This window comes from Xenopus tropicalis, chromosome 7, assembly GCF_000004195.4.
Source record: "Xenopus tropicalis strain Nigerian chromosome 7, UCB_Xtro_10.0, whole genome shotgun sequence".
Taxonomy (NCBI): domain Eukaryota; kingdom Metazoa; phylum Chordata; class Amphibia; order Anura; family Pipidae; genus Xenopus; species Xenopus tropicalis.
The window spans coordinates 47,742,323-47,768,168 of NC_030683.2; the positions used below are offsets into that span (position 1 = coordinate 47,742,323).

Consider the following 25,846-nt stretch of genomic DNA (forward strand, 5'->3'; position numbering starts at 1 on the left):
CCCTTTCAGATAGCTACATAGGCTGGTTTTGTAGACAGTTTGGCTAGTTTTCTTCCAGAGTTGCAGCACTGCTCTAGTTTTAAGCCTAGAACAGTCACTATTCCCCATGAAAATGTATTTAAAACAGATTAGGTTGGGACTCGCAAGGCTTACCTATGGCACAATGCATGCTTTTGAATTACCTTTGTAGTACACCACCAACTCCACTGTCATCACCTCCAAAATAAAAACTGTATATTCCAGAACTAAATCATACTAAATATTATTGTAAAGGTGAGCTACTTACACTTACTTACATTAAAGTGATACTGACACTAAATAACGACTCCTCAAAATATGTACATAAAAAGTTGCCTATAGCTCATGTTGATTAATTTTTGGTGAGAGATTTGCTTTTGTAAATAATTGTTACTTGAAGTTCCTAAACCTGACTGTTTTGCCAACCTGACTGTCACTTCTCAGCCTGTCAGTTATAGCTTCTAATGCTAACGGCCTCCTGCTGGACAAATATGGCAGCCCCCTTATAGGGGAACATGGGGGATCAGACAGGTAATATAAAAGCATTGGGCAAATACTTTTATGGCAAAAATGAAGGTCATGCAGACAATGTTATGATAGATGTAAAAAAGGTTTAATTTCTGGTGTCAGTATCGCTTTAAAAGTAAACTACACTACACTAAATGACCAAAAGTATCTGAACAAACATACAGTTGGTCCACCCTTTGTTATTATAACTGTCTCTTTTTCAAAGGTTTTTAGATGTAGGAATTTTGCTTGGTGCTGCTATTTATTCTTCCAACAGGTGTTTGTTGGCCTGCGCAGATGCCAAACCTCAAACCAAATAAATGTTCTTTAATTCCAATTTTAGCTAATCATCTCTATGCAGTTGGGTTTAAAATCAGGGACTGTATTCTAAAAGATCTGAGTGTGGACTCATGAAAAAGAGTTACCATTAGTAATTACAATCCTGTGTTAGTGGCTTTGTTTTCATGACCTACACTAATATTCATCAGGCCTAGCTGCAATGCATTTTCTTATGAAGAGGCTATTTAAACCTCTGTGTCTTCGTCCTCAACATTGCTGGCTTGTTGATTTCCCTTGGTGGTTTAGTTTCTGTACCAGTCCTGGGGTCCATGTGGTTTATTCAGAGCAGTACATTTCTATTACTACTAGGATATTTTGCCTGGCAAGTTTTGCTTTAACTAGACTTTCTTCAGAAAATTTTACAGTTGCCCTCACTTATTCAGGCAAGTATCAGTTCTTCTGACATCTACATTGCTACGATAATTATGGTTGCTTAATTCAGAAAACCCATTTCCACCTTTCCAGTGTCAGCTGGCATAGATCTTTACACCACTCCAGCCAATGTATGCCATTACACCTGGTGATGTTAGACTTTTGTGAAATTTAATACATAGCAAGGAATGTAAAAACTGTGGAGATGCAATTTTTAGGAGGGTTGTCCATATACTTTTGGTCAGTGTATATATATATTTAGATTCCATTAGTAATGTAAGCAATTTAGAAAGTTATTATTTATCTGTAAATTATAACCAAGCTGATCTTTTAATTTTGTGTTGTATTATGAAAAATCATACAGACCATAGAAAAATGTTTTTTTAGGTAAGAGCTATCTTTTCAGAATGAAATCCCTCTTCTTGGTAAGCTAAATACACTTTATCAGGTTAATTGCAAGGGAATATGATGGTGCTTTATTAATGTATTAATAATATTTGCATCCTGCTGATTGTTGGCAAACTACACACAAAACAAGCAATATGAGAGAAGATTGTTCACTTCCCAGCATATCCTCCTTGTACAGAATTGCAAACATAAGTAGAGCTAAAGAATTTGTTTGTTAAAGTGATACTGACACTAAATAGCTACTCTTAAAAATATGAATGTACATTAAAAGTTCCCTATAGGTCATGTTGATCGTTTCTCACGGATAGAGCTGCTTTTATAAGTAATTGTTACTTGAAGTTACTAAACCTGACTGTCACTTTTCAATGCTAACTGACTCCCGCTGCATAAATATGGCAGCCCCCTCATAGAGGAACTTTGGGGATCAGATAGGTAATGTAAAAGCACCGGGCAAATACTTTTAAGAAAAAATTATAAATAGCATGCAAAGACAGTGTTACGATGGATGTAAAAAATTGGTTTAATTTCCAGTGTTGTTACCTCTTTAAAGTCTACAGGCATACACTTGCTAAGAAACAGCAGATCAGCTTCACTCCTCTCGCTTCTTGGTCTGCAGTGACAGACACTATGTTTTGAAAATGCATACTCTTGCTTTTATAAACTGGCCTTAGCCTAAAGGGGTTACTCACCACCATTGTTTTGCAGGTATCCTTTCCCACTCGAATGTACAGTAAAGTGTGAAAAGCTACTATACTGCACATTTACTGGCCCAGGATGGCACAAAGAGTACCCGAACAAAGGGAGTAAGATGGTAGTGCTGTACCCTGGGCCTATGTGTTTTTTTTTTTTTAATAGAGCAGAAACTATTATATTGGGGTAAAAAAATGTATTTGTATGCCTAATGAATTGGCACCACCCCGGTGATTTTAAGTTTTCCTGTTTAAGTGAGCCGAGGTAGTGCAAATGTGACGGTAGCCTGGCATTGCAAATTTTTCAGATTGGCATGCTGTTTCTAATTATTTGGGGGTGAGTGCTGTCTATTGCAGGTTGCGATTTCAGGGAGACACCCAAGATGATATACAACCAGTGCAGTATCCCTAATTATTTAATTCTTTCCCATAATATATATATGCACTGTATTATTTTTTAACAAGTCACTCTATACCATCTGCTCACGGAAGAGGTTTTATGAACAAAATTCTGCACCATTCTCCACTTAAACTGCTTAAGGAATTTTCAGGATATTTCACTGCCATTTTTTTTTCTACTGATGATTTAGTAATGGGCCCTGTATAGTTGTTTTTTACATTTATTAGTGAATATTTGTTGTTAAAGTAAAGTAAATAAACTGTCCAGACATGTTTTTAGTTTGTCATTTATTAAATATTGATAGACTAGAAGGTATATTAAATATTGATGGACTAGAAGGTATTGAAATGGTCTTGTATAATAATCCAATTAAATTTGGATGTTGCTACTGCCAATGGGCCTTCTGGCAGTTCTTTAAGAAGCACCAATAACATGAAAATTTGTACGGAAGTACTCTGATTCAGTGCTATTAAAAAAAAAAAAAAAAAAGTTTTTGCATGATTAAACATTAACTTAAGTGAAATACATAAATATTTCATCTGCTATCTTTGATATCTACAGCAGTGATCCCCAACCAGTGGCTCGTGAGCAACATGTTGCTCTCCAACCTCTTGAATGTTGCTCTCAGTGGCCTCAAAGCAGGTGCTTATTTTTGTATTCCTGGCTTCCTGGAGTCAAGTGTTGATTGCATAAAACCCAGTGTAAAGCCAAACAGAGCCTAATATAGGCTGCCAGTCCACATAGGAGCTACCAAATATATTTTTCAGCAGGTCTTTCTTCAAATAAATATCTTGTATGTAATGTGAAAATTATACATAAAAAATAAGCATTACAGCATTAGAAATACATCTATATTAATTGATGGTTCTCTGTCAAAATAGGGCTGTTTTTGATCATACAGTAAAACACTTTTAAAATTTAATCAGTAAAAAATAATAACAATGCTGCCTTACTCCTTTTTTTTGTCTTCTCCAGAGGACCTTACCTGGAGTCTGCAACTGATCCAAGAGAAAGCTGTGGTAGTGCAGGCATTTACTCTCAATCTCCTAGATGTGTACAAATGATGGGATTGCGTGAGAACACCGTGATGCTTGATGAATTTACCCTGCGACACATGGTCCAAGACTGCACCGCAGTAAAAACTCAGTTATTAAAGTTGAAACGATTACTCCAGCAGGTTTGAGGACAATTTCATATTTATGTCTTCTATGCTAACAGTGAATTTATAGGAAGAAATAAGGATGTGCTAAAAACATACCTAATAAAACAAAGCTTTTATGAAAAGTAAATGACAGTTGCTACATGTACGTGTGACTTTTGCTTGATTCCTCCCTTTGCAGTGTGTTTGTGTGCATATATCTGTGTGAATTCATTTTATTCAGGTTTATTATAACATTGGTGCCTCCATGACAAACTTGTTACAACATGGACATGTTAGCTGTACAAAAATGCCAGGCAGGCAGTATAAGGTGGCAGGAACACATGTTGGATTTTGGAGTCATGTCAGCGCTAAACTCATACAGGGGGGCAGTGGTGTTTTACTGCCATTAGAAATGGCACGTGTGAACACTTCCATTAATTGTTCTACTGACAGAAACCGGTTATCGAGAGAACGGATTCATGGTGCCTTGTTGCTTTAGTACAGTTCAACTCCCTTCCAATGTTAAAGAGCCATACTGCTCATGAAAATATCCCTGTTTCTTCACTATTATAAAAGTATGATACATTCAAAAAGAAAACATTAAACACTTTAATTGAATTTATATTAGAATATTGTGTAGATTACAGGCACTTTTAATCTCACAAAGGTATATGTCACATACCATATAATTTAAAGCAAAATGCTGTGAACATTGTAGCTAAATCTTATCTTTGTTATACAGAAAAGTTTCATTTGAAGCCATGAAGAACACGCAACATGTATATGTTGTTTTAAGAAGGAAGAGTGCAGAATGCAGAATATATTGGATGATATTGGAAAATAAAGAAATCATACAGAATCACACAGAGCAGTTGCTATATCTGCTTGATTTTAGGGTACTTGGTTTAAATCCTTAAGTGTTTACACAATACATACAATTTTTCATAGATTTAATCACTTACAAAGGTTTTAATGTAAGTCAGTAACCAATTACACACTTAAATTATCCAGTTATATTTCTGGAATAGCCTCAGGGTCTTGTAAAGCCTTATAGGCATGCTGGGTGTTTTGACAAGCACAGTTCTTTCAAGGAACACTGCAGCAGTTAAACTATCTTTCATCAACTGCGGCCACTTTCCATTCACATCAGTAAAAATGCATTGCTTATGACAAACTCTGGCTATGTCAGGTGGGTAGTGTTCACTTTGGTTTTTGCAAGCGATTCCTACTTGACAACTCTGGTGCCTGCCATAAGCAGCTACTTTTTCTTAATGTTAACAGAAGGCAACTTCAGACTGTTTGTCAAATGGTCAAATGGTTTAGTGAGCATTGGTCTTATCTCTCTGTGCCAAGTAGACATATACTTTTTTAAAAGTGCAGAAGAAATATTTTGGAATTTGAATCATTGCCTCTCTGTGTTATGGAAACAACATATTATTTGACATTGTAGTTTTTTTTATTAATTTGAACAAAACAAGTATTGCAATAGAGAAAGTGTGGTGCATGCATGAAAATTGTTTAAATGTTTTCTCTGCAGGAAGATGATTCAGGATCCCTGTCAGACATACAACTGTCTGTACCATCAACACCAGAGCCACAAGAAACTGAAACGCTATGGAAGGTAAGACTGAATTAAATGCATGCTTATAAAATAACAGTATCAATTGAGTATTTATTAAATGATATGTCTAGGGTGGCAACTTCCAAGGGCAGCCCTGTGGTATCTAAATATATATTTGCATCTGAAAAATCAGCAATGTTAAAGATGAGAGTAAATTTACAGATATGGGATAGATACTTTGGGCCTGACCTTTTCCATAAGAGATGTTTCCATAATTTGGACCTCCATACTTCTAGTCTACTTAGAAACAAAATTAAATAAACCTAATAGGATTCTTTTTCCACCAATATGGATTTATGCAACTTCCCAAAGCGCAGCAAAAACCCGAATAGTTGGTGCTTAATTCAGGGATATTACCCTTCATTCTTGTGATAGAGGTTTATTGTCATATTAAGACATACGCTTAAATGCATAAGCCTCCACATGTATGTATGTATGAACAGTAAAAAAAAAAAAAAAAAGCATATATATATATATATATATATATATATATATATAGCAAGAAAAAAGAGCTGCACTCACCAGGACTTGGCAAAAATATAGTAAGTTTATTTAAGCAAAGAGATCCTTGGATCTCTTTGCTTAAATAAACTTACTATATTTTTGCCAAGTCCTGGTGAGTGCAGCTCTTTTTTCTTGCTGTATATTTTTTAGCCAGCACCCTGGGCATTTGAATTTCAATAGGGTGTGCTCCGTTTGTTCTTGCTATATATATATATATATATATATATATATATATATATATATATATATATATATATATATATATATATATATATATATATATATATATATATATATATATATATAGGCTTTTTTTTTTTTTTTACTGTTCATACATACATACATACATACATACATACATATATACATATGTATATATTAATTGAGCTAGCAAGAGCAAGTAATGTTACATATAGGGTAACTGGTGTGTCCAGTGTAATTGAACTACTTATACAAATAAGTGTGTGTGTGTGTGCGCGCACTATCTGTATGTATAAAAATCAATAAATATCGTTGATTAAAGCTTTGAAACAATATTGGTTGGTTCAAAATAGAACCATACATAAACCATTTTTTAAAATCTGTGTCTTGTGTCAAGAATTGGAGAAATGACCTTCTCTTTGAGTGAGCAAAATTTTTGAATTGAAAACATTCATAAAATTACCTTAGGTACAGTTGATTGTTGGATTGTTTTTTGTAATATGTTTATTAATGATTTTTGTTAAAAGAACATCTAACCCCTTTTTTGAAATGCGTGCATTCAGTGGGTTTATGTAGCGAGGGTATATAAACACTCTCTGAACTTCTAAAAAATAAATGTCTGTTTGTTTTTTTTTATACACAGCCATACCTGAATGCACAGATTGAAAGGAAGCCATTATAGTCTGCTTGTACTGCAGAGACCAGTTTTGGCACCTTTTTCCATTGTGAAGTTATGGATTATGGTACTTGAAGTCCCTGCTTGCCAGAGAATGTGTACCACCCACTATAGAAAAGAATTGGGATGTCAAGTCCCAGAATCTATAACTTTACAATGGAACAAGGTAAGAAAGGGGTTGGATTACAGTGTCAGGCTGTGGAATGCTGGGAAATAGCTCAGAATCTGGAATCAGGTTTATTTATATTTAATTTTGGAAGTTTAGATAATATTTATTTACCTTTTTTACATAAGCGCTACTGAATAAGCTTTTGTCAGAAATGGGAGTATGGAAGTATAATATACATTTAATAATCATTTTGACATTTTGATAAAGATTTTACATATGAACATTGTATGCTGTACAATCTCATATTTTATGGTCATTTGTTATTTGTCCTTTTGTTAGACTGAAGACCTGCTAAATGAGATCCGACAGCTTAAAGAAGAATCCAAGAAAAAAGATGAAAAAATCAAACAATTAGAAATTCAGCTGGTAAGAATTATACATCTTCTTGTTATTCTTTTCTGTTTTTTTTTTCAAACTGAGGTGGAATGCTTCTTAATTCTCATACTCCGTATGCATAAGAGCCATGGATCTTTTAGATAAGGTCAGAATTCATGTTTTCAAGTAAATAGATTTGTGAGCACAATTATCATGTAAACCAATAGCTTGGTAATATTTTACCTTTTTACTAGTGAAATACATTTATAGTCTTGAAGAACACCATATCAATATATAAAATCTACTTTTTCGAACAGTCATGTTGACCTACCTACCAGCTGCATTTTGAAGTGTAATGGGAATATTGTACATATTCAGAGGTGCAGTCCCACCATCTTTCTCCCCACTATTTAGCATCTTGTTTTCTAATGGTGATTTTGTTGGCACAAATTTAGCGCTCCTTTTTACTAACCTGTACATCACTTGTGTAGAATAGAACTTTGCTGTAAAAGTATCATAAACCTTTGGATACTAGGTACACAGGAAACTGATGGTAAAACTTATATTTATTGAATTTTATTCGGAAGGTGTTATGGCTTTGCATATTTTGTTTGTTCAAGACCATAACAGCAGACAGATTATTCCACAACCTCACTACTTTGAGCAACCATATAAATTGCTTTTAATAAAAACACCTTTCCTTTATTCTATAAGTGTATATATATATATAAAATATTGTACGGGTAATGGGACCTGTTAAACAGATTGCTCGGGACCCTTGATTTTTTCTTTGTCTACTAAAAATTATTTAAACAGTAATTAAACCCAATAGGATTATTTTGGCCCATACCTTTTACTGACTGGCTTAGTGTTTTAAAATTTGTTGCTGTCAGTGACCCCCCAATCATTTAATGTATAACTAGCATTCATATTGTTTCTGCCCAAAAGCATGATTGCAGTTACTGCATTAGTGTTTGACCATTTCTTTTTCCACTTTTCATTTAGCTTTTCACATTTTATTCTAAGTGGTAACAACCTTGAAGAAACCTGTTGTTTAGCACAATTCATTTTAATTTATTTCTTTCATAAGAAGTGGCAGAGACAGTATTTGCTATTCTTACTTCATGTTCATTTAAAACAAAAAAAAAGTGAGCTCAGGTCGGACTTCTGTGTTACTTCAATAAAACAATGGAAACTGCTAAAAAATACTAGACTATTATATATTTTTTTCAGTGCTACTTGGATATATTATTGTGTATGTTTCATTTAATGAAAGTCTGTAGTGAGGGGTAAAAGTAAAGACCAGACCGCCAAATAACATAAACATCATGAACATGATGAATTTGATGGTAAACTATTTTTATATACCTAGCAGTGCTTTACTGAAATACTGTATTTGACTTTCCTCATTGTTTAGAAAACACCATGCAAATGTCAGAAGGATAGCCAACAGGCAAAAGGAGAAAAGCCTAAGCAATGCGAAAAATATACTCAGACCACTTGGAAGAGGAATTCAGTGAGTAAAGTGTGTATATGTCTTAGAAACCTGTTCTTTATTTGATAATGTACTATAATGGCTAGGTTCTTTTTTTAAAATTCATCTTTTCACTCCTCTGCACATGCACAATGAGGGAAGAGGATCTCTCCATTGCTTACGCCTGAGCCAGTGTGGTTTCAGGCAAGCAATTACAATCACTGGAAGGGGGGGTAATATTCGAGTCTGGGTGTACAGCCAAGGACCATTAGTGGAATATAGAAACTTTGTCTGCGTGTGTGTGTGTATATATATATATATATATATATATATATATATATATATATATATATATATATATATATATATATATAATATATATATAATTTGCTTTATTGCCAAGAAAGGGTGAACTAACGTTTTGGCTGCAACACCAGCCTTAGTCAAAGTTGGTATATATATATATATATATATATATATATAAGTAATCTAGCAGCCAGTCAGCAATATATGTTATTACAATAAAAAAGTTTTTTTTTTAGTCTGACAGCCATACAGTATTTTTAATTGCATGCCAGTGAAAGGCAAAAAAGGAAGACTTGTCTGAATACTGTCTGCATTTTTTCTACTGAGACATTTCCAGGAGTTTTTGTTTTGACAACATATTGCAATATGTATCATCAAGGGCTGAAGACATCATGACCACATATGTAACATTTTAGGAGCTTACCAATACTGCCACGTGTAAAAGCACACTTAGTCACCCATTGACTTTAATGCATTTCCTAAATTTTTCGGCGAAATGGGACAAATCAGCCCATCACTAATCGCCTATTTAAAAAAAAAGTTGTCAGGAAACGTTATTTTTATGACTGCTAGAATTTTCAGTAGACTTCTTCATGGCTTTTCATATTCTTTGCCTGATAGAATATTGAACAGACTTTAAATTATTTATGTCCATTAGACATTTGGAAGTGGAAAGATGCTTTGATAAATAAGCCAGATTTCTATTTCAATTTTTCTTCAGGAGAGTGAATGCCAGGAAAAGCGTTTTTAAAGGTTAAAACAAATGTTAAAAATGCTATATTTTACCAGAAATGGCAATTTGGTCGCTGATAAATCTACATGTCTGGGAAATTTCTTCATGAAACGTTTTTCAGGTCTTTTCACAAAGGAAAAATTAGGAAACTTGTTAGGAAGATGTTAGCAAATTCAGGAGCAGATTCGCAATGAAAGCAGCTACAGTTCTTATTCAAGCAGTTATTATCACCGCATGTTGTTTCTTATTCAGAAGAGAAGAGTCTTTTTTAGCATAGTAAATACCTTCAACTTTTATGTTCAACTTGCATTCAGATATTTTGTTTAGTTTCAGTTGCTTGAAGCTGGCCACATGGGGAGCACAAAAGAGCTGATTTGGTTGGTTTGGGTGTTAACATTTACCTTGGCTTTCTGCCTCACTTTATGTAGGACCCTTTGAGCACTGGAGTTGACCAATCAAAACTGGTACATGAATGAGCTCATGTGCTCTGGTAATGCAAAATTTGATTGCACCACTGCATTAGCTTTTAATTGTAATTTGTATATGCAACATGCAGCATTTGTATGTGTCTGTGGTTTCATAAGATATTAAATTAGAGAAATGCATGTTGAACTCAGAAAAACACACTTTTGGTAAAAAAAAATAAATCTGAATAAACAGAGTAGATGCAATGTAATGCATTCAGCATGCATGTAAGAACTCTAAAGGTGCGGTGCAGCTTAGCACAGAGTTATATTTATCAGTATTTAAAACATATTGCTTTGAAAGGAAAATGTGAACAGAGAAACATTATCATATCCTTTAGTGCACAGAAAGCACAAGCATGGGGATCTGGTAACCAGAATTCTTTAGATTGGTCTTTTCCATGATGGTATCACCATACCTTAAGTCAGTGCTGTCCAACTGGCGGCCCGCGACCCCCCTCTGTGTGGCCCCCCACCTGTCTGGCTGCTTTGATGGCTTACTCTTGTGTAAGCTTTAAATGGTATCAGTACTGTGATTAACTGCCCCCCTGCATGGTTCTCGCCTCAGATTCAGGCTGTAAACCCTCTGTATTGTTTAAAAATGTAATCCACTGTGTTGTTCATACCTTTTAATCTCTACATTGTTCACCCCCTGCAGTGTTCACACCTCAGGCTCAGGCTGTAATCACCCACATTGTTCCCCTGTTCACACCTCAGACTGTAGGAGCAGTAGAAACCCACAAATAATCCCTGCACACTACAAAAAGAACATATACTGAAGTGGTACTGCAATTAAAACGTTTTTTAATATATAGTTATTGTGCAGACTGTAGGAGCAGTGCCATCATTGTGTCACTGTAGGCTGCCTGTGTGTGCCATACACACAGGCAGGGCAGGGTATGGCAGGCAGAGTATGGTACACACAGGCAGCATAGGGCAGGCAGAGTATGGTACACACAGGCCGGGTAGGGCAGGCAGAGTATGGTACACACAGGCCGGGTAGGGCAGGCAGAGTATGGCGCATACAGGCCAAGTATGGCGTAAACCAGCCAAGAATGGCACACACAGTCAAAGTATGGCACACACAGGCAAGGTAGGGAAGGCAGAGTATAGCAGGTTTTTGCTGTACTACAACCATTAATATGGGTATGGTCATGTTATAACACAGGTGTGGTGTTGGTCAAAACTGGCTTCCATTATCGGCCCTCCACCTCGTTGGTCGGAAAAATTCCGGCCCTCGTTACCACAGAAGTTGGACAGCACTGCCTTAAGTTAAAGGACATGGAAAGGCAAAGTCACTTGGGGGTGCCAAAATGTTAGGCACCCCCAATGACTTTAATCGCCTGCCTTTTACCCCGGGCTGGTGCCTCTGTTGGGAGAGAACAGCACTTTGCCTTTCCTTGTCCTTTAAGAAGACTAAAATATTAAAGTTGATTGAAATTCTTACTAGAATCCTTATTAGAATACCGGACAAGTGCTTGAAGGTTTCTTTCTAATCATTCGCTGAGAGACATGGTTGATCCGCACCTCCAGGGGGCAAATTTATTTTTATATGGGAGGTATGTTGTTAGTCACCAGGCAAGAAGGACCTTTAAATGATTTGGCAATATCTGGGCTAATCCGATCATTTAACCCCCTGATTCAACAATTGGATCATGATAGGGTCCTATGCAGGCTTGTCATGAGAAGACTGACAACAGGCTGATGCAGTACTCAGCTTGCAGCTTTTTTTAAACCTGTCTGAAATGGATTGGCCAGATATTGGTCAGGCAGGACAATGGTTTGTATGAAGACATGGTCTTATAAGCTGTGAATGGCCTTGGCAGCTAAAATTAGACTGTGTACGGGCAGCATTACTCATATATGGGGTTTTGCTGGAGTCAGTCTTTGCTGATATACAAATGTTTCTGTATTTAAGTTTTGCTTTTTTTTTTTTTAATATCAGTTGAGCAACAAGGACTGTCATTCTTGCTATTTGCTTTTGTTTTCTAATGTGTGTTAGAAACATCCCGAGCGTACGCTTTATCCTAACAAATGAGCCATTGCTTCGCTTTAGAATTATGAAAGTGTCTAAATATTTTTATATCATAAAACCAATTTCAGATAGATTTAATTTAATAAGTTGAAAGCCATTGCTATTGCTGAAAGCAAATTTCACAGTTGAGATAGTCCCAAAGTGAAACTCTGCTGGGAGTTTTGCTTCTTAACGTTTTAGTTCATCAAAAATGATTGCATTGCAAGTCAGCACATGCTCCATTTTTCCAATAAACTAAAGTCAATAGTGAATGCTTAAGGTATTTTACAACTTCACGAGCTAAATAACACATTTTGTTTAAAGGGGTACACCAGCAAAATATTTAAAGCATGATTATTATGCGATATCTGGCTGTATTTTAATTAAAATTGGAATGGTTTTTATATGGACAGTATACACCCATAAACACATTTAAACACAATAAGTAGGACTTATGTTGAAATTACATTCTGCCTATTGTTTTAATTTAAGAAAATCCATATTTTCCTATTTTTTTCCATTATCTCACTAATTTGAAAGTTGGGTTATTTTCATTGAACACTGCCCCTCCTTTCCTTTGTAGAGAAGGCAGCTTGTTTAGAGCTCCCTCTCTGCATTTGAACAAACCAACCCCTCCCTTTTCTAAGCAGGAGCATTTAAGCAGCTCATCATGAGGGGCTTTTTAGGGGACTGGTACTGTTCAGGTATTAAAGTGAACCTTCTTATTCTTGTATAGTGTCAGAAAGATGTTTCTTAAGTAAAACAATAAGTAAAACGTATGTTCAGCACATGCCCTATTTATTGAACTCTTGTTTAAAAAGGGGTGTATAGCGTCCCTTTAAAGGCACACTAAACCCTGCTGCACAGCACTGCTCAACCAAACTTAACTCAACTGTTGCTAGACTACAAATCCCAGAATAATATAACATATTATGAAGGTTGAGGCATGCTGGGACTGTAGTCCAGTAACATACAATGCACAATAAAACTTTTCAGGCTCTCCAGTGCCTGCGGCAGCATTGAAGTGCAAAAGAATCCTCCAATGAGATCCCAGCAGATGTGTGTAAATCTGGCTCCATGTTCTTGGGAGTTGGGAGCATTAAGCACAGTTTCCTTTATCCCCATGACTGATACCTGTGCCATATAATAAAGAGAAAAATAACATAATTATCTCTATATGTGAGATACCAGCAAGATATCTGACATAGTGCTGGGAATCAGCATTCTCATTGGTCAGTTCTCTTGCATCTTTAAATGTTTGGTCCATAAAATTCTCATTGGTTAATTGGTTTCCATGTGTAATTATGTTTTTTTCTATAGAGTACTAGGGGGCACAGAAGGACAGCTTTATGGTTGGGTTTAGTGTCCCTTTAAAATGTTTAGCTGAGCTTTCCCCTTAGCCCACTGACATTTCTATGTTGTTGCTCATTGTTTTTATTTTATTTTTACATTCATCATTGTCACTTGCAAAGATTTTCAGTTTTTGGAATTAAAAGAGCATAGTTGGCCAAGTGACTGGATACCTTACAAGGCACTGCATAAGCAGTTATGACTTCAGCGGGGGCTTTTACATTTTTTAAATTAATTTTATTTTCTGTATTGTAAAGTTAATTTACAAGTCTTCAACTGTATTACTAAGGTCTCTGGGTTTGCTACTTTGGTCCCTTGATTGGTGTGGTTTATGATGTAGAAGGGGATTGATAGTACATGTGACTGATCTACAACCACCCTATTACTTCTCACTTTCTATTCTATGATTGACCAGATGTCCGGAAGTGCCAGGTGTGGATTTCCAATCGTCTTATCATCTGGCACAGGCTTAGTATGGATGTATTTTAGGTAAAGAAACAAACAATCGATCTATGGCAGCAACCAAAACTTTGTTTTAGAACAGACCTATAGGTTTAATTTTGCACAAAACTAAGAAATATTAATAGAGTGAATTTAAACTGGTAGGCACAACGGACAACAGAGTTGTGGAGCTTCTGATGAACACCAATATGTAGTCTCTGTAGAGATCTTTCTGAAATAACCACATGGGCAAAAGTGTACCATTGATGATAATAGTAATATGTGGCATACATTTTTTAAATATCCTTAATTTTTTCATTTCCTACATTTTATTATCCTGTTTCCCCTTTTTTTCTGCACAGAGTGGGTATTCTACTCCCTCCTACTCTTCCTGGCAGGGCTCATACCAGGGGAGTCCACGGACTGGTCCACCGCAACGCAGACAGAGTGAGTCTGTGCACCTCTCACTCATTCCCACCCCCTTGTCTGCCTACTAGATACTGTTTTTTGCATGAAACATCTCTCCACTAGCATCCCTGCCCCAAAGTCAAGGGTGTACAGGCATAAAAGAATGTGCTTTTTCTAACCAAAATGCTTTGTTTGGTCACGTTACAAGCAGCTAAAACAATATCTTAATGAGTTTTTTTAAGGAACTTATTTTATATGTATTTCTTTTGCAGGCTAACTTGACGAGTTGTTCAGCATTATAATTAACTTTGATTCATCCAATCTTTCTTTTCCGTGGCCTTAAATTTAATTTGTCATAGACTGTAACATGTCTGTTCAACAGTAGATAATGAATGATAAATTATTTGAAAACCAATATTTCTACACAAAATACCTCACTGCCTCTAAAACATTCATCTACTTGGGAAAGTTAATGCTTTCTTGCACTGTTGATCAGCACTTATCTACTTGTACTTAGGTTATCTTTACTGGGATTACTAGGAACGGTTGAACTTTATAGACTCTGGTCTTTTTTCAGCCTTGTGTAACTATGTTACTCAAAATTAAAGAAGTAAATTGCCTTTTAATTTTAACATCAGACCCATTAAAAGAAAGCTTTCAAACAGGCAGCAATATATCCTGCAATTCACATGTATGCATACATGCTGTATAAAATGAAATGAGAACTTTTTCGTTAATTCATTGTCCCATACAATTATCTGATAGGTAAAATCTTACTACTGAATGGGCTAAAGCTCATTTTTAAAATTAATGCCTGCCATGATCTGTGCACGTCCACAACCCTGCTGTGTAGTAAGCTCCAAAACCACACAGTTCAAGTTGTCAACATAGATATCTAGACAGCCACAAAAAACATAGAGCAAATCTTACAGGAGTTCAGATGGCCATTAGGTCTATATTATGGTTTAGAATAAGTGCAGTGTTCAAAATAGATACATAAGTCAAAGTTAGTAAATAATTAAATCTGTTTATAAATCACCACAGCCAAACACTTTTAAATGCCCGAGATCAACACAAAACATCTGGAGGCCACTTAAAAGAAAGATCTGCCCAGAATAACGTGCTGAATGTCTTGTTCTATTGTTGCCATTACCTTATTTTTCGTTTGCCTTTTAAATTGCATCTTAACATCTGCAGCATGTTGTCACTTCGTCTTTTTCTAACAGCCTCAGTGCATTGTAATGGTTCGTCATGTGCTCTCCTTTTTTGTTGAAGTTTTTGACATTGTAGTCCCTAAGCAGTTTATGCTTACTTTTCCCGTAATTGAATGGTAAGTTGATTATATTTCGCTTGTGGAAGGCTGACTGAATATGGAATCATTGTAAAGACAAGTCTAAATCATCCATAACAAATATTATTATGGGGATTCAAGTTAATTGCTGATTTTCATGTCTCTAAGGGGAAAATATAAAAACAAAACTAAAACACAATTTAAAAAGAAGAGGTAAATATATTAGTTATTCAAAGACCACATCCCTGTCCCTGTCATAGCTGCAAATTTAAAAAAACAAATTAGTGTTGCACTTTAGGGAAATTTAAAAAGAAAATTGTGTTTAGGATGAAACGTGTGTTTGAAGTCTAACCGTAAGGCCATAAAATCATCACATAAGAGTGATACCAAAGCCTTAAATATTTTCAATTAATGCCATAAAGTCAGACTGTGAAACACTCATGAAGTCACTAGGAGTTCTTATTTGTATTTTTACAAAAATAATACCAAATAATAATTATTAGAGGGCTGCATTAGAATACTTGTTTTCATTGTTATAAGGCAACACTAAATCGGCAGCATATGTAGTTGTCCAAGAGAGGGTTTGAGATCTTTTTTTTAAAAAAGACATACATTCCAACTTCTGACTGCAATTGTTTGGTCTGAGAAATCTTGGTCTGTCGAAGAATTTCTTCCTAATGTTAACTCACCTTGCTGGGCTTTTGTCTATGGTGCGCCATTTTACGATTTTATAACATTCTCTTATTTAGTTTTGTTGCCTTTTATACGTACATTGAACAAACTTTTTTTTTCATTAAAATATGATGAGTATTATGTCATTGTAATATAAAATGGGCTAAAACTAATGTTAAAGTTTAATTTTCCTCTGCTCCGTGGGGCTGATTTAGTAACATTTGAATTCAACTTTTCACCACATTTTGAGGGGTTTTTTTGTGACAAAAATTACCAATACAATTATCTGAAAGTTTTGAGATTTTTGCGATCTCAAAAGCTCAAATAGAAAATGTTGACATCTAAAAGCTAGGGAGTTAATGTAGAAGTCAGTGGGCGTTGTATTGGCAAAATTCAAGCTATTTTTTAAAATTTTGCAGACCCCTTAAAATTGTTGGGTAGAACATAAGTTTGTTTTTTTTTTTGTTTTTTTAAATAAGTATGCACACATTCGAGATGTTTTAGCTTTTTTTTTTTCACTTGCGAAAAGAAGCTCATATTGACCTTGCTAACTTCTTTTTAAGAGAAGGGATAACAAACCCATATGTGGTTTCATTAGACATTTAATAAAAAATGTGTGCAAATTTTTGCGGTAGGCATGGATTCACAGCAAAATTCCGCATTTGGCAAAATAAATTTTCAGCAACAAAGAAATTTGCAGAGAAAAAGCGCCCATTGACTTAACTGTATTTGAAGTGAGAAAAAAGATTGTCACGCACGTAAAAAAAAAAAAACGTAATGCAGTAGCTGTGACAAATGCATTTTGCTAAATTTTTAGCAGTTTTGTGAATTTTCCAGCAAAGCAAAATAGGGACAGATCGACTCATCACTATAAATTAACCCAATAGGATTGCTTTGCAGCAAATATGGACTTATGCAGCTTAATTACAGAAGGAAGGAAACTGAATCATTAAATTATTTACTGAGAATTGAGACTGAGTGATGGCCTTCCCATCATATAGAGTGTTTTTTTTTTTTATATCAGAGCTGTTTTACACACTAATACACACACACCCGTGCCAGCTGAAGAGCCAAATTTCCAGAAATCTGGGAATAGGTAAGGATTTGAGATTGATTTTAAGACATTGACTTTTTTTTATCCAAGAGGCGAAAAAGTCAGTAACAATCAAGTGTGTATATTTGGGGTAATTATAGGTGCAGATGAATAAAGTAGATATGACAGTGATAACTAAAACTTAATGTGTAAATAAGCTATTTTGAAGTAATATGTGATCAAGCAAGTAACTGGTGTTTGAAATACATCCTGAGAGAGAGAAAATGATGAGAGGTGGGCTTTCCTTAGTATAAGTAAATTAGTACACAGATATACAGTTAGGTCCTTAAAGGAGAATGAAAGTCATTAAACATGTAAAGCTCAATGAAAAGGCTATAATAAGCGCATTTACGTACCCTGAGCACTTATTTCATCAAATAACTGTTTCTACATAATCCACAATTTACAAAAAAATTATTTACAACATGTTATAAAATCCTTGTCTTCCTTTTCTTTGGTAAAAATTTAAGGCATGTGCACATCATTTACCTTAGAGCTCTGCACGTGCGTGATATAGATCCAGTTCTTCAGTGTTTAGCAATGATGGACAGGTAACATCATACTACTGATTTTCCTGTTCCTTTTTTGTGTTAAGCTCCACAAATAGGAGCGATCATGTTCTGTTACCATAACAGTGTGATCTCTCAGACACAGCACTCTCTTTGCCACAGGGTTACAGTGCAGGGAGGACTGATTTTGGCGCATGTGTTGGACATAAAGGGGAAGTGATAAAGTTATTGTTGTATAGCTTTTTACAAAAAAATATTAAAGTTGAAATTATATAATGATTGAGTGAATGGTTTTGGAATTTCAAAAATATATGTAGTTCCCTCCTTTTAAAGAGACCAAACGTAATTAAGCTATTGACTTATAAGCTGTTCCATAGCCAGGTGTGAGAAATTCCCTCATTATTTCATTAAAGGAGAACTACACCCCCCCAGGTATAAAAGCCCCCTTAACTGGCCTGCATCGACCCCCCTCACCTCTCCCTTCTCGCATAGCCTATAACTTTAAAAAGTGGTCCTGTAGAAAAACCCAACCTTAAAAAGCAGAGCAGTGCAGCAGCGTACCTGTAGTTCTCCTTTAACAATTAGGCAGGTAAAAGGTCTGTAGTTGATGTGGAATTTGCATTTGGAAGCTGTTGCTGTGAATGCTCAGTATATGCTCCAGTGAGTTGTCAGTGCTAGTAAAGTAGATCATCATTAGGTTGGGAAAACAGCCTGTTAGATTAGGAGTGGTAATTGTTTAAAAAGGAACACATTGGTGAGCTCTGCAACAGCGATGCCTGGAAGACCACAGAAGACAAATGTACCGCATGATCTCAGAATTACTTCCATGGTGAAGAAACCTAGCCAAGTCAACACCACTCTCCATAAGTCTGGTGTCAATGTCTACAATCATAAGAAGACTTCAAAAACATAAATACAAAAGGTTTACCTCAAAGTGAAAACCACTGGTAAGCTAAGAACAGTAAAGTCCGTTTAAAAAAAAAACAAAAAAAACCTGTCCAGTTATGGGACACTTTTTATTGGACAGATAAAACTAAGAACCTCTTGTACCAGAATATTGGGAAATTGGGAGTATAGAGAATGGGAGGAATGGTTAATGACCTGAAGGATGCCACTTCATCTATGAAACATGGAGGAACATGGAGTGTTAAGACATGGGCATGCATTGCTGCCAGTAAAACTGGGTCACTAGTCTTTATGATGATATGACTGCTGACAGAAGCAGCAGGATAAAAACTGAAGTGTATAGGTCTGTAATCTCTGCTCAGATGAAACCAAATCTTGCAAAAGTGATATGACAGGCAACAAATTGGAATATATACCTGACCACTGCCTAGTTGAACATACATCTCTAAAGACAAAAGACAGAAAAGACCAACGCAACGCCAGCATAACTGGGGGGGGGGGGGGGGGGGGGGGGGGGGTTCATTTTTAATGAACTATTGACTATCATTATATTTATGATTGTTAGTGTGTCTGATTATATTTGAGCTCATAAAAACAGGGGGGACTATTGCATTATTTTAAATACATTATGGTGGTGTTCAGAGCCAAAATAGTGATAAGGTGACTTAAAACTTAAGCTGGTCATACACTATAAGATCTACTCTTTCGGTGAGGTCAGCATCAACAAGCCAATGAGGTCCTCTATCTGACGGGAAAATCAAACCTGTCCAATCAACATCTGCCCGATTTTTGACCAGATATCAGTCAGGTAGGCCCATGGGAGGGCCCAATGCAGGAGCTGATAAGCTGCCAAATTAGTCTGATGGCCCCAAATCAGCTTTACATTATAGATGTATCATAAACTGGGTGAATGACAACCTTTATAGACTTCTGGTATTGTAAAATAAAGTCCTTTTTTTCCAAAAGCATGTAAAAATTGATGATAGATCCCCTGCTAAAAATTCCATTGTAGGGCACCAGGGACATTTATGGGAATGATATAGAACTAACAGGCAAAAATAAATCCTTGGCTTTTTGCTTGGGAAGGTATGGTTATAAAATGAAGATATTAAACATCAGGCTGTAATATTAAGACATTCAGCCATTGGTAAAACAGTGGATCTTTGGTAGATTTATGGTCTTTATGGTAGATAAATCGGTATTGAAGCACAAGTCTAGCATTGGGATGAGTAACTGCATTGGACTAATTGGCTGCGTTGACCTGTGCCTGGCTGGAGAGGGGAGATAATTTCTGTATCAAGGTTCTCTTTCAAAATATACCTGTCTGCCTACCTATAAACCCTAGCAGCTTAATATAAGTGGAGTAAATTTTGTACCAGTTAGAATTAGCTTTTCGTATTCATAACAGGCACCCTCTACCATGTTTATTGTGGCAGGGCTTCTGCTGTCAATAGAAAAAAAAAAATACTTGTCCTATGAGAGTGGGATGAGTCGCCCATCAGTATTGGGGCTACATTATTGTGACCAGTAGTTTACTATTTATTAGCTGATTTCTTTGATACAAGTGCAAATAATCCATGATGAGCTCAATAGTGAGAGAATTTAATTAGGGCTGGTTTTTATAAGTTGATGTCTGAATTGTTTGACTATCCCAATTTTAATAATCACCTAAACACGGTCTGTGCCCTAGATTTCTCTCAACAACTCAAAAGGAAGTGCCATTTATATGTGTAGGTCTTACAATGTTCCTTTTCTGTGCCTTCCCCAAGCAACGTACAGCTGTTGGATAAAAGTATCTGTTCTGAGCCAAAAATAGCTATTTGCTTTTTGTGCTTCTCTGATGCCATTGTCCTTGTCTCTCTGTCTCTGCTTCCCCATTTGCCATTGGAAAGGAGTTGAGGAATTAGTCCATTACTTCTCTGATAAAGCGTGGTATAGTAAAATTTCAGATTTTTAACTGTTTACCTTTTTTTTTATGACACACTTAAGATATATTTTTGCATGTTGCATGTAAAAGTGTCTTGCATGCAGCAAAAATGTGTTCATATTTCTTTTTTTTTTTTCCTTACTGGTCATTTAAAATTATTTGCTATTCTAAAAGTTTATCAATGCACAGTTTTTAGATTATTAGTTGTGTTCTTTGAGGTAAGGCAGTAGATTCCTGAATGATAGTAGGAAATTTTGATTGGAGCAGTCTGAAATTTCTTCATAACACACATTGGGCTCCTCACTTCCAAAATGGTTTTGTTACCTTTTAAGAGAAAATACCCATCGGTTATTTGTTATGTACAGGTATGGGACCTGTTATTCAGAATGCTCGGGACCTGGGGTATTCTGGATAATGGATCCTATACCTGTATTATTATTATAATGTCCCCAGTATGTAAGGGTGCAGTAGTTATATTCTGTGGGAATAAAAAAAATATATAGTTGGTTCAGCTCATGTTATTATAGCAAAGGGTACAATAGGTAATACAGAGGTAATAAAATTCCACCAAAAATACTTTTTGCCAAATTTTACAGTGTATATAATTAAACATTCAGTGATCATATGGTTGTTTGTAATTTCTCTTCTAAGCAGTATTTTACTGTTCTTTTGATTTATCTCTCCTGAATAAATCCAAATCTATTTTTCAAAGAAATGGAGTGCCTGCCACCTAGGTGCCTCTTCCTTTAATTAGAACACCAGGAAAACCTGATTCACTAAATGGTGCCAATGTTTTTCTTGGGCCAGTGCATCATTTAGGGAAAAGACACTGCATTGTTCCTCCTTCCCTCGTCAGACTTAAACTACTGTGCATGCTTTAGTGCAGTGATCCCCAACCAGTGGCTCAGGGGCAACATGTTGCTCCCCAGCCCCTTGGATGTTGCTCTCAGTGCCCCCAAACCAGGTAGTTATTTTTGAATTTCTGACGTGGGGGCAAGTTTTGGTTGAATAAAAACAAGATTTACTACCAAATAAAGCCTCCTGTAAGCTGATAGTGTGCATAGAGGCTGCCTAATAGCCAATCTTAGCCCTTATTTGGCACCTCCAAGAACTTTTATGATGCTTGTGTTGCTGTCCAAGTCTTTTTACATTTGACTGTGGCTCACGAGTAAGAAAGGTTGGGGACCCCTGCTTTAGTGTAAGTCATAATGTGGGACCCCCCCCCCCCCCACTGCTGAGAAAAATAATAGATAATTACTGTATATACTCGAGTATAAGCCTGGTTTTTCAGCACCCAAAATGTGCTAAAAAAGTCACCCTCGGCTTATACTCGAGTCGGGTGCAATGAGTCCCTCCAGACTAGCACCCTCTGTCCTTTGTGAGCAAATTAGGCCGCCCGCAACCAGACTCTCCAGTGCCCTGGCCCACTTCTAAATTCATCTTCATCTACATCCTCACCTGTCTCTTTCTGCACTAGACATTGCACTTTATATTTTATATAAACTATATATAGTTTTTAACTCTTTTTGTATTTTAGCTTGGTTGCTGATTGAGCTAAGGGGGTAGTAATCTTAAGGTATCATTGTTGATACCATATTGTTTTTGTTGACCCTCTTCTCCACTTACAGAGCTAGTTTACTGTTTTTCTTTGAAATAAATATTTAAAAACTAATGCCTCATTTAATGTAATTTTATTTGTATTTATTTTGATTATTGAAACTTAGCAGTAGCTGGAGCATTTTTCCCACCCTAGGCTTATACTCAAGTCAATAAGTTTTTACAGTTTTCTTAGGTAAAAATTGATACCTAGGCTTATATTTGGATCGGCTTATACTCAGGTATATATGGTACATCTAATATTGTCAGGCTTTGTGTTTTGGAGTAAGACATAGGTATGTTGTGACAACCCATTATAAGAATGAAATATCCTCCGCCACCAGTTTCTAAAAAAAAAAAAGTCTCCAAGAGCTTTAATGTTTGTAAAAGTGGATCCTGAGCAGAGTAAATTTAAAGGAAATGTCCTCTTTTGAATAGATTTATTAGTACCCTTTTTTAAAAAATTGGTGTTCACATCTAATATAATTCCACGAAACATGCACCCATTTAAACAAAAGGGAGAATTTACATTTTCAGCAAAATGAGACAGATTTAGTCATCACTATTTTTGTTAAAGATTTGACAATGTCAAATTAGTCAATTGAGGAAATGAAAGGCGACCTTAGGTGGCTTAAGGAATTTAATAGGAATGAAAAGCATTAAAAAACTTTGTCAGAGAGGACATTAGTTCTACAACACTACAAGTGTAAAGCAGCAGGAAGGCAAAACTTTTCCATAAGATATCCTTTGCCTTGCAGGCTAAGACTAACCTAATCGTTTTTACAAGTATTTTATAGTAACATGATGCACATTGAGGGCTTTATTAAATAATAAAAGTATTAAATTTGGTTATAAAGGATTAAAACACAAGATATGGCACTTAAATGTTAAGGCACCAGGACCTGGTAGAATACACCCTTGGGAACTTGGTTCAGTTTTAGCCAGGTCATTTTTTTATTTTTTCACAGTCACTTTCATCAGATATGGTACCAGTGGATTGGATGAAAGCTTATACAATTCCAGGACAGATCATGTTAAACAGATTTAGTTACTTTTTATGAAGAGATGCTTAGGAAGTAGGGCAGTGGTGTTGCAGTAAGTCTGTTTGGATTTTTAGTGTCAGAGGTATGTTACCCCTCGTTAAGCATATTTGTTAATTGATCTATAAAGTTATCAAAATGTGCGTTAAAGAAGAAGGAAAGGCAAGTAATGAGTTAATCTCAAGCTGCAGGCATACCTTCAGTTGTCTCAATAGTGGCTCCCCATATTTCACCTGTTCAGAAGATCAGAAGCCAAACAGGAAGAAAAAACGCTGAGCTGTGTAAAGAAAGTTCCCATAATGCCTCACTCCTGCACAGACACCCAGGCCAAGTGAACATATGCTCAGTTAGTCTATGAGTCAGCTTCCTGCTGATTGGCTCAGATCCACAATCCTAAGGGAGGGAGTGAGCTCTTAGCATTCTTGAGGGAGGGGGGAGCACCCAGGCCAAGTGAACATATGCTCAGTTAGTCTATGAGTCAGCTTCCTGCTGATTGGCTCAGATCCACAATCCTAAGGGGGGGAGTGAGCTCTTAGCATTCTTGAGGGAGGGGGGAGCAGGAGAGAACAGAAAGCTGCCTGTCTGTGGCACAGGAATTACATTACAGACACAAGAAATCTTTTTTCAGAGAAGTCAGTGCAGCGTTTCTGTGAGTGCTTATGGCTGTATTTACATAGTCCTTTCTGATAAAGCTTACTTAGTTTTTACCTTTCTTTCTTCTTTAAGAATTTAATACATAAAAACTCTCCCACATTCTATTTATTCCTATGGGATTTTAGAAGCATGTTTATCAATGGGTGAAAGTCAGAGTTCACCATTTGATAAAAACACTTCTAAAAATCCCATAGGAATGAGTAGAATGTGGGTGAGTTTTTATGTATTAAACTCTAAACTCACATTTTGATAAATACCCAGAAGAAATTGGTCCAGCGAGTGATCCTCCACTGGGACGTATGCTTTGTTTCTACCTGTTGATGTTTGGCAAGAGTACTTGCCAAAGTTTTTTTTTTTTTTTTTTTTTTTTTTTTACAAAGGACGGTACCAATTCAAGTGAAGGTACCAAGTACTAAATTGTCTTATTATTTATCAGGTAAATGTTCCGTTAGGGATGTATTGAAAAGTTTTGGATTGACTGTGAAAAGTAGTAATTATATAGTGTGTGTGCTGTTACTCCAAAGCACTAGAAAAGGTAGAAACATATTGAGGTACTGGGAGTTGTATTCGATGCAGATATGCTTTTATGTCTATAATATACTTTTGTTTTAAATAAAGCTTTTTATTAGGTTCAATAACTTTAAAATTTTGGTCCATGCTTTCCTAAACTGAAAACTTCCATTGGCTTTTTTGTGGCACTAAATTATCGATATAAGACTGATGCCACACCAAGCGTATGGCGTATATTTTCGGCAAGCTGAAAGACGCTTGCCGAAAATATGCATTATACGCACCATATGCCCCTACCTGTGCCTGCACCCGAGTGTATTCCATTTATTCCGGTGCAGGCACAGGTAGGAGTGCATGGCGCGTATTTTCGGTAAGTGTTTTTCAGCTTGCCAAAAATATACGCCTGGTGTGGCATCAGCCTTATTTGATACAAGGGGTCTCCATTACCAGCTGATGTGTTCCTATGTGATCAGAAACATGAATCATGCTGTAAGGTAGATTGATGGACCTTTCTCATCAGTTCTACCAGCAAATTTCATAGACTTACATGGAAACAAAAGCTTTTTTTTGTTGAGTTTTTTAGTACAAAATGATACTAAAAGTGGTGGCAGCTTTTCATTTTAAGTTTTGCCCCTAAAACTATATATCACATTATATCAGCAAATGCTATTTTTTTAACAATTTTTTTTATATAATTAGTGTATATTTGCACCTTATATCTTGAAATGTAGTATCCATATCCATTTTTATGAATGAAGACACTGAAATTTAAGGAATGCATGGTGGGTAATCAAATTAGAGTAATAAGTCCATGTCATATTGCTGACATGACCCCCAACTGCAAGTGTGGGACTCAAAAATTTCTTCTGAAACGAAGAGAAGTTCCTTTCTTCACCTCCTCTAAGTACACTTTTAAAATAGAAGAAGCAAAGAGTATCAGGCGAAGCGTATCTATGCATGGCTGAGAGAAGCGGATCCACTTCGCCGTTCTGTGTGCCTGCACTAAAACCTATGGCAACAGCCAGAGTGTGCGTACAGAGTTCGGCCTGAAAAATGCAAAAGCGACGTATGGAAGCAGATCCGCTTCTCTTGGCCAGG

At 36.1% G+C, this 25,846-nt stretch overlaps 1 protein-coding gene across 5 annotated transcripts in view; it reads left to right on the plus strand.

Moving 5' to 3' along the window:
- ccser2 (coiled-coil serine rich protein 2) overlaps positions 1 to 25,846 on the plus strand; it is a 69,189-nt gene that overhangs the window by 35,143 nt on the left and 8,200 nt on the right. Inside the window, exons 6-11 of one of the 5 annotated variants that reach the window (XM_012966831.3) lie at positions 3,709 to 3,910; positions 5,412 to 5,495; positions 7,325 to 7,411; positions 8,778 to 8,885; positions 14,505 to 14,589; positions 20,914 to 20,953. In XM_012966831.3, coding sequence (XP_012822285.1) covers positions 3,709 to 3,910; positions 5,412 to 5,495; positions 7,325 to 7,411; positions 8,778 to 8,885; positions 14,505 to 14,589; positions 20,914 to 20,953 — 606 coding nt within the window. The remainder of the gene's footprint in view (positions 1 to 3,708; positions 3,911 to 5,411; positions 5,496 to 7,324; positions 7,412 to 8,777; positions 8,886 to 14,504; positions 14,590 to 20,913; positions 20,954 to 25,846) is intronic. The other 4 variants (XM_012966832.3, XM_012966833.3, XM_012966830.3 and 1 more) reach the window with 4 other exon arrangements.